This window comes from Temnothorax longispinosus, unplaced genomic scaffold, assembly GCF_030848805.1.
Source record: "Temnothorax longispinosus isolate EJ_2023e unplaced genomic scaffold, Tlon_JGU_v1 HiC_scaffold_426, whole genome shotgun sequence".
Lineage (NCBI taxonomy): Eukaryota > Metazoa > Arthropoda > Insecta > Hymenoptera > Formicidae > Temnothorax > Temnothorax longispinosus.
In genome coordinates, this window is record NW_027270260.1 from 1 (window position 1) to 9,639 (window position 9,639).

Genomic DNA, 9,639 nt, shown 5'->3' on the forward strand with positions numbered 1-9,639 from the left:
GTTTATGTAATCTTTTTGTCCCAATAACATGCATAGTAGTACTTCTACCATAGAAATGTTATAGCAGGACATAAGTTTGTTCAATTTTGCCTCAATAGGCGCGTTCAGCAGAAACAACTGTTGAGTTCGTCTTATCAACACTCTGCGTTGATTGGTTGGTTCTAAAAGTAAAAGTCAATCACGTTTGACTGAGCGGCTTGGTCTGCTGAACGCGCCTAATATTCACCTTCAAAATCATCGCCTGGTTCAATGGATTCTTTGAAACCTTCAGGAAGCTTCAGTAATTCACAATCGTCAGTTTCCATCGGATTGCTATCATCCACATACGTCATCTTACTCATCTCATTTTCCATTATTTCGCAGTCTTCTTTTTCTCCATCATCTTTTGGAGATTCTAACGAGCCCATGTTTATCAGAAGTTCATCTTCATTTTGTTGTGAGGCAGAATATGAAGGATTTTTCTTTGACGGATTTTGTGCTTCCGTCTAACTTGAGTCGAGTGGATCTGGAACGGTGTTTGCTTGAACTGAAAAGAGAGCTGTGGAGTGTTTTCCAAGAACATACCACCGAAGTCTATTTTGTAGATCTATAGCATTGGGTTGATCATTATATCCTCCCATACCACAGAGGTAAGAGAACATATTCTCCAGCCCATCTTGATTTAGTCGGCAAGTCATGAGAAATTGGACTTTTTCTTGGCCATAGGTTGTTTTCAAATATGCAAATAAACTTGGCAACGAGCGACAGCACAGTGCGATGCCCTTCTCAAAAGGAAGCATAGATTTCTTCCCGAAAACAGTCATGTTTGTGATGAACTCTTCCATTTCTTGCAATACTTGACATTGAGATTCAAGTTGAACGCCGAATCCGTGAAGTTCTGGATTTTTTCCATACATCGTTCTACTGTTGAAAATGTCGAACCACTTATTGAATATTTCCAGCACACGAACCACTGGAGAGCAATTTTCAAAACCAGCAAGACCTTTTCCAGCGCAAGATTAAATAATAGCTTTTGCTGTGCTGTTGGAAAATACTTGTGCAGCCAGTTTCACATTTTGACGCTGAGGGCCTTTTATATCTAAATGATGTTGTGTCAACTTATGGGCTATTCTCAAATCTGTATTTGCTGTCGTTCTCAAAAGTAGATGCAAGAGATTCTTGGTTATGTGGATTCCATTATAAAGAAATCCATGATCCACAAAGTGATTTTGTGCCAATTTTATCATATGGGGGGCGTCAGAAGAAACGTAAATACGGTATTGATCGTTACTTGGGTGTTCAAAATAACAATGTTTATCTTTGCGTGTTCCAATATTCAATTTGTTCCATAGCTTTGCGTTTGTTGTTCCCAGATCTGATGCTGCAGCTACTACCGTGAATCCACATTCAAAAAGCTGTTTGATCAGTTGCTCCAGAGTTTCTTTGTCCATTGTTTTATCATAATCATAAAACACTGGCTGTTTTCATCGACCAAAAAGTCCTCTAGCCATGATAAATTAACATGTTTTATGAGGCCCAATAACTTCTTCATCCTTCCTGTTAATTGCCACGTCATTGGAGATGTAAACCTCATCAAAAGTTAATACTGTCAATTTCTCTAATTCTGTTAAGCTTCCAGCTTTGTTTTTAACATCAAACTTTCGGGCCCAATTTCTCAAGGTTGTCATAGCTGGTAGAGGGATTTTCATACTGTTCCTAACGAATCTATAAGCTTTGGGACTAATGCTTCGTAAAGATATGGCCGATGCAATATCTTCAGAACACCATGTTGTTTTTTTTATATTTTTGTTGGAGAGTATTTTCAATTGTCCTGGTGTGAAAACACTTTGCAATATTCTTTGGTATTTCATCTTTTTACTCTCAGCTTTGGATATTCTTCTTTCTTGCACGCCAAGTTTCTTGTGCAAGCAATCTTTCTTTCCAAGCAATTTATCTATTTTCTCAATTATTTTGTCTTTTTCCTTGAGCTGTTTATCTGTCGTAATCACCTTTTGCATCAATCCTTCATTAGCCTCTCTCAATTGTTCATTCGTTTTCTTTAATTCTTCTACTTGCTGTAACAAAAGTATCAATTTTTGGCTCTGCTCATTGAGGTTTTCTTGTTGAGACTCTTCTGGAGACCTAGAACTCTGAGTTTCTGAGTGAGTTAATTCAATATTGGTGTCCCTTTCATCCTGAACTCTCCGATTTTCGTCGGAAATATCCAATGCCAAATATTCAGTTGGAACAGCATCTTTTTTCAAACACGGTAGACGGCGAAAAGATTCAGGCAATTGCTGTTGTGCCCAAGATTGTTCCTTATAGGCACTTGGCAAAAAATGAAGGGAACATACTCTTCCTGTAAAATAATATATTTTTTATTTTAAAATTATGTTAACAAAAAAAGCAAACGATAACTTCTAAATATAATTTTTTTTGGACTGTGATCCAACTGACCTGTTTTTGTATTAATGTTTTGGTTTTTACAATGTTTCAGCCATTCTTTGCAAATGTCTGTCTTTGGAAAGCTAAAAAAACTAATCTTTGTATGTGGTGCTTTGTTCCGTCCTTCAGTACCGCTCTGACACCCTATAATTGGACAGCGTGGCATTCTTTTCTGCAATCCTGAAATATCAAAAATGAAATTCTAATGTTTGTCGTTAAACTAAAACCAAATCTATAATGTGCTCTTTGCTTCCTGTTTTCTGCTCTTAACCTCTTTGCGATTATCTCGTATTTCGCAATTCCGTCGCGTAACGCAATGTTTTTTGTTCTCTGTCGCCTAAGATAAAAATTGACAAACTTCAAAAGAGACAAGAAATATCACGTTACGCGACAGAATTGCGAAATACGAGATAATCGCAAAGAGGTTAAGAACAGAAAACAGAAAGCAAAGAGTACATTGTAATGCATCGTATAATATATTTATTAAAAAACAAGAAAAATTGAATATTGAATTACCCTTCAATATATCCACATTTATTATTCAATCACAATACAGTAACACTTTTTTCAAATATACGATGTAAACTGTAAACAACTTTTACCAAAGCGTGCTTGCCATGCGTGTTAGCGAAAAAAGATGGCCGAAACTGTGCGGATCCCCCACCATGTCTGGGCTGCGCAGAACAGAACGAAACTCGTCACGAGGATTGCTTCACCTTATTTCCTTCCACCATGCTCGCGACATATCCTTGCGCATTCTTACGGTTATTTATGCAAGCGAATAACTGTTCAGATTATTGGTTCAGTGCAACGCTGGAAAGTGATGACGAGGAGGACGAGTTAGCCGAGGCTTTTTTATTGGAAGCCCATCTAAGGCTACGTGGCCCGTCGAAGAAAGCTGTGCGAATTGAAGATTATGTGGAAAACACAGTCCCAAGATTTAATACAAAACAATTCCGTAAAAATTATCGTATGCTGCCTAGCACATTTGCACTGCTAGAAAATCATCTTGGACCTATTTTGGCATTGGATACTGGTAATAAACCTTGCATCCCTGTTTGTACGCAATTGCTTGCTTCGCTGTGGCTGCTAACAACACCAGATTCTTTCAGGTAATGTATTTATGTCGTAGGCAAATGGTTTTTTTTTAGGAAAAAGCTTCTGACTAGGCAAATGCTATCTGCCTGGAGTGTCTGGCCAAATAGCTTTTACCATTTGTTTTTGCTATTTTCCTAATCAAATGCTATTTTCCTAGGCAGATGCTATTTGACTGAACCGCTGTTAGGCAAATGGTATTCCGCGAAGCATGCATTGGTGCACTTCAGTACCTATCTGTTTTGTAAGGTTATGTTACGGTCGTTCTGCGAAGTGTTTTCTTTAAATTCGTCAATTTTGAAGCCATATGTAAGTACTTATTTTTCTTTTGTTGTTATTTACTAACCCCTCCAGCAAACATAGTAAAGTTTTCTTATTTTGTAATTATCATGCAGGTATTTATTACATGAAATATCAAGGACTGGGAGAGAATAATAGACATTAGAATAATATTTAAGTCAAGAAATTGCATTTTATATCTCAAAACATATAAATTTCTGCAGCCACGATAAAAAAACGGCTTAAAGGATAAGATAAACGTTGGTGCATTTCAGTATTTGTTTTGTAAGGTTATGTTACGGTCGTTCTGCGAGGTGTTCTCTTTAAATTCGTCAATTTTAAAGCCGTATGTAAGTACTTATTTTTCTTTTGTTGTTATTTACTAAGTACTTCCCTTCAGCAAACACAGTAAAAACATTCTTACTTTGTAATTATCATGCAGGTATTTATTACATGCATGAAATATCAAGGACTGAGAGAGAATAATAGACATTAGAATACTATTCAAGTAAAGAAATCGCATTTTATATCTCAAAACATATAAATTTCTGCAGCCACAATAAAAAAAACGATTTAAGAGACAAGATAAACGTATTTTGTAAGTATATTAACCGCTAGTTATTATGTTTATGCTGTATTAATCCCATCTTAATCCCAAATCTAATAAAATTTTTTTTATTTAGAGGCAACATGGTAGATAAAGAAGAATATTATTTGCAGCTAAATGAAAAATATGCCCAGAAAACAGTTAAAAAACCATGGGACTTACAAAAAATTAATGAAGTCATTAATATATTAAAATTTACCAAGAGAAAAAATGTCAGAACACTCAGAAGATGTCAAGCGACAAAAAATATTATGGCGGAAAATATGATCTCCTGGAAATATCCTGGAAATATCTGGTATATCAAAGGTTATTTTAAAACAAAAGTCCCTGGATGATGATATTATTTATGTTACGCTAGTTGAAGAGTTTTTTGATAAAATTGATGAACAACACAAAGCAACAGGACACGGGGAAGAGATAAAGTACTTCATAATTTAAAAAAAAAATGTAATATTCCAAAACTGGCTGTTGAAATATACGGAGAGTTGTGTACGACTTGCAAATAAAAAAAAAAACGCAGAAACATGCTGGTTTGGTGGTAAGACCTATAAAATCGAAAGATTTTAATGTCAGAGGACAAGTTGACTTAATTGATTTCCAATCTTGCGCCGATGGGAAATACAAATGGCTTCTAAATTACCAAGACCATTCTATCAAATTTTTGTACTTGCGACCATTACAGACAAAAAGAGCTGCAGAGGTGGTTTTTGAATTACTTAAAATCTTCCTTGAACAAGGCGCTCCAATTATTTTGCAAAGTGATAATGGACGGGAATTTACTGCCGAGGTAATTAAAGAGTTGGTTTTGTTATGGCCAGAGTGCAAAATTGTACATGGACGACCCAGACATCCTCAAAGCCAAGATTCTGTTGAGAGATCAAATCAAGATGTCGAACAGATGTTAAGAATTTGGATGGAAGAGCATAAAACTTTTCATTGGTCGCTTGGATGTTACTTTGTGCAATGGCAGAAAAATACATCGCTTCATCGCATCATTGGAAGATCACCCTATAAAAGTTTGTACGAAGCAGATCCCAAAATAGGCTTAAGATCAACGAATTTGCCATCAGACTTTATTGATAAAATATTAACTGAAGAGGACTTAAAAGTCATTGACGCAAACATTACCAATAATAATACAGAAACTTCATTAAACAATGGCGACGATACAGTAGTAAAAAATGCTGTCGATTTAAGGACAGAGCGCACTAGTCAAAAAGTACAGATAAGTGATGTTGGCATCGGAATTCCCACCGAGAAAGTCGTAGATTATCAAATACAAACGTATGTGGAAGAGAATATAGACAAAATACCTATAATATTCGACGTTTCTGCAAATGTTTTAAACCAGGACACTGATAAGGGCCAAAGTATGAACTCAGATGTCTTATATTGCTGTGTTTGTGGCAACGAAAGTACAGGTGCACACACTTGTTCAAAATGCGGCGAAGTAGTGCATGTTACTTGTGGTATTTTTCACGAAAATGACGAGAGATTTGGCAGCCAAGTTACTTGCAATCATTGTGTCCATGAAGAAAATATTAGAATAAACCGAAAAAAATCATACGAAGGGCAGCTCAAAGGTGCTGAAGAAATGACCAAAACAAGCAGAACAATTTTCAACAAAATAGAAACTGGCAAGTACGTAACAGTAGCTGTCTCGAAATTTGACAGAAAACCCTTGGACAAAAAGAATGTAGAAGGAATTATAGTTGAAAAGAAAAATAACGTGTACAGAATAGGTACAAAAAGTGGCATATTGAAAAACTGGTTTACCAGAGGCGACTTAACGTCTGTATCTTCAATTAGTTTTAATTATAGCGACATTCCTCAAGAACAGTTTATTTCTTTAAGAGAAGCCTGCGCCTCCCAATCTATGTTTTCAGGGCAAGGGTTTTCAAAATGTCAATGCCAACCATCAAAGAAACAGTGCAATACAAAACGATGTGCCTGTTTTAAGTCTAAACATTTGTGCAATAGTAAATGCCATTCGAGTAATCCTTGCCAAAATAAATAATAATGCTTTATTTTTTCTGATAGGTAACTTACTTTGTTTAAATAAGTGAGCATTGCACGTCATTGACAATGACAACTAAGAAAAGACGTACATTACATTTGACTATCACTGTTCTCTTTGTCTTTTTTTGTTACTTGTTTACCTGCTATGCATAGATTGTTTTTTAAAGGTATACATAATTTTATGTTTATTTTAATCTAAATATGATTAATAAATATTTATTTTGTTTTAAATTTTTTAATTTCAAGTTGTGATACGTTTATTTTTATTTATGTCTCCGGTGTGTTGCTTACCACTGTTACCTACCACCATTATGTTGGTTTAGTATGTTTAATAATATACTACTTTGATAATTTATTTGTGTATTTTTTATTTCTGCAAACAATAAGTACAGCATTATATAGCCTTGTTTTCAAATATATAATATATGTTATATATAAAAATAAAAACCTTATAATACAATTAATAACAAACACAAATTTAAAAAGCAAGCGACAGTTTACGATAATGTTTTATTGCAAAAATTTTTTCTTTATGTTTTTTTAAATTAAAGTTTTTTGTTTCACTAATTAATTGATTAGAAAAAATAATGTTTTTAAAAAATACAGAATTTTGACACTTCTTAAAATACCTATCTATGTCAAGAACAATAATCACTTACAATTAACTTTCAATGATGAACATATCTTATATAACATATCAAAGTACATGTGTGGGCGGGGGGGGCGTCGCCCCCCTGCACCCCCCCCCATTGTGTGAGTAAACCTAGGAGTGTGGGCGGAGGGCTCTGCCCCCCCTGCACCCCCCCCCGTGCACCTGACGGTGTGGGTTGGGTTGATGGGTGGGCAGGGGGGGCTTTATAAATTGAAGTTATTCTTGAAGTTACAAATAAGTGAGGTTCAAGTGCATGGCGGGGTGCAGCGAAATACTTTTCCTACCCGGACACGCCGAAGGCGTGTCCATGGGAAGAGGGTGCGGGGGGGCAAAGCCCCCCCCCTGCCCACCCATCAACCCAACCCACATCGCCAGGTGCACGGGGGGTGCAGAGGGGACAGAGGCCCCCCGCCCACACTCCTAGGTTTACTCACACAATGGGGGGTGCAGGGGGGCAAAGCCTCCCCCCCGCCCACGCATGTACTTTGATATGTTATATAAGATATGTTCATCATTGAAAGCTAATTGTAAGTGATATGCATTATAAGTATACATACGTTTCAAATTCGCGCACTTTTGCATGCGCGTGCGGCCACTGAGCATGCGCATATGGCCACAGGGCATGTTCGTAGTCGCTACAGCTCGTCGGTATGACAGGAATCATAACCTGATTTTTGTCAACTTTTACGTTTAATATCTCGCTTCGCGGGGCAGAGCGACATTTTTTTCTGCCAGATTCGGTCGGTTTGTGCAAAAACGCGTCGATTAAGCCTAAGTTCAACGAAATCGGTGAGGAGGCCACTATTCTTTAGATTTACCTTAATGCATGTTTCGCTGAATACCATTTGCCTAACAGCGGTTTAATCAAATAGTATTTGCCTAAAAAAATAATATTTGACTAGGAAAATAGCAAAAATAAATGGTGAAAGCTATTTGGCCAGACAGATAGCATTTGCCTAGTCAGAAGCTATTTTCCTAAAATAACCATTTACCTACGACATTTATATAAAATTGTGAATGCATGAATTTAGTAACCTGACAGCTTATACTCAATATAAATGCTGATTGTGCTGTTCTTATACCAGGTCTGTGGGTCTGAAGCATGATCTCGCAAAGTCATCTGTGAATGCCAGCATCCAACGAGTTGTTGCAGCTCTCAACAACATAGCAAAAAATGTCATTAAGTGGCCAGCAGGAGATCATCTTGATCCTGTAAAACAAAAGTTTCAGCGTCTTTCCAATATGCCAGATGTAATTGGTGCGATTGATGACTGTAATATAAGCATTGAGGCTCCTAAGGTTTATCTTATTACATGTATTGTCACAGTTTCTGTATTGTTCATATAGTATATTTTTCTGTTTGTGCCCTAGGAACGCTCACTGCATTATAGGACAAGGAAGAAAGAATATGCTGTAGTTCTTCAGACAGTGTGTGATTCAGAACTGAGGTTTACTGACTGTTTTGCTGGTTCAGTGGGTGATCGACGCATTTTCCGGAACTCTGACTTGTTTCTGGATGCAGAGCGTAATGTGTATACTCTCTTCCCAAATGGTGAATACATCATAGCTGACAAGGCATACCCTGACACGAGTAAGTTTCATTGGGAATTTATCTTGAGTCTGTTAAACAGAGCTGTTTGTACCTATCAGTACTTTTGAACTATTGTGAATTTTCTTTTTCAGGCACAGAAGCGCTTCAATAGAGTACTGTCGCAGTCAAGACAAATCGTTGAACGTTTTTTTGTACTTGTTCGAGAGCGCGCGGTAGCGCGAGATAGCGCGAGGTGGAAGACGACCACAAGAAAGACACAGCACGTAACACGAAAAATAAAAGTTTAATAATGTCTGAATTTTAATACATCCACAAATATGTACAATGATTCCCTTTCAGGAACAGGTCGCAAGCGATAGCGAGCACAAGCGTCAGCACAGCGCGACGGCAAAAGCAAGCGCGCACGAAGTAGCGGTATAGCGGTGTGGAAAATTGCGAAGCGATAACCGGGCGTAAAGCCGAAAAGCGGACAAGCGTTTCCGCGGCGCAGCGGCGGTCTTTTATCGTCTCGGAGACGAGCCTCCCTCCAGGCTAATTGCCGATAATTTCGGGGAGGTGATTGGCCACCGGTGGCCTAACGTCACCGTGCATACGTCACCGTTTCAAGTGACGACCCGAGAAGATCGTTACATGTTTGCGCTCGTTTTATTTGTAGCCTGAATCTTTCTATTGTGTGAGCGCGGTGGCTTGACTTTATTTGTGCCCTCTGTCAGCTGAGGCTGTTTGCAAGCAATTAACGAACTTTCCAGAACGCGAGCAATAGAAAGATCCATGCTATGATTCTATAACACTAAACTTTAACGTCGACAAATTTAATGCTGACGAGGCTGCTTGAATTGCGATTGCGATAACGCGTTGGATATTTTTATCCGTTAGATTGCTAGAATGCGTATAAGTTGCGATGACTTTACTTCCTGAAACGTACGCGAAGATTGCGCATGATCTCAAACAGTACTGCTAAAGGGAAGATTTCGACAACTGAAGCATTTAGATATGAAAGTGGTAGACTTA

The 9,639-nt window shown here is 37.5% G+C and overlaps 1 protein-coding gene and 1 long non-coding RNA gene across 3 annotated transcripts; one reads left to right on the plus strand and one right to left on the minus strand.

The window, feature by feature from the left end:
• Positions 1–1,425: 1,425 nt before the first annotated feature.
• Positions 1,426–2,772, minus strand: LOC139824541 (uncharacterized). The gene is made up of 2 exons (XM_071797072.1): positions 2,437–2,772; positions 1,426–2,338 (listed from the first exon to the last, which is right to left on the minus strand). Exons 1-2 carry the CDS (start codon positions 2,588–2,590, stop codon positions 1,497–1,499), a joined length of 996 nt encoding a protein of 331 aa, XP_071653173.1. The 5' UTR covers positions 2,591–2,772; the 3' UTR covers positions 1,426–1,496.
• Positions 2,773–7,533: 4,761 nt separating this feature from the next.
• Positions 7,534–9,633, plus strand: LOC139824540 (uncharacterized). Of its 2 annotated transcripts, XR_011735170.1 has the most exons (4): positions 7,535–8,375; positions 8,448–8,667; positions 8,760–8,887; positions 8,968–9,633. It is a non-coding gene; the product is annotated as an uncharacterized lncRNA (long non-coding RNA). The 2 variants fall into 2 exon arrangements; XR_011735169.1 differs by having other exon boundaries at positions 7,534–8,375; positions 8,760–9,633.
• Positions 9,634–9,639: the final 6 nt, after the last annotated feature.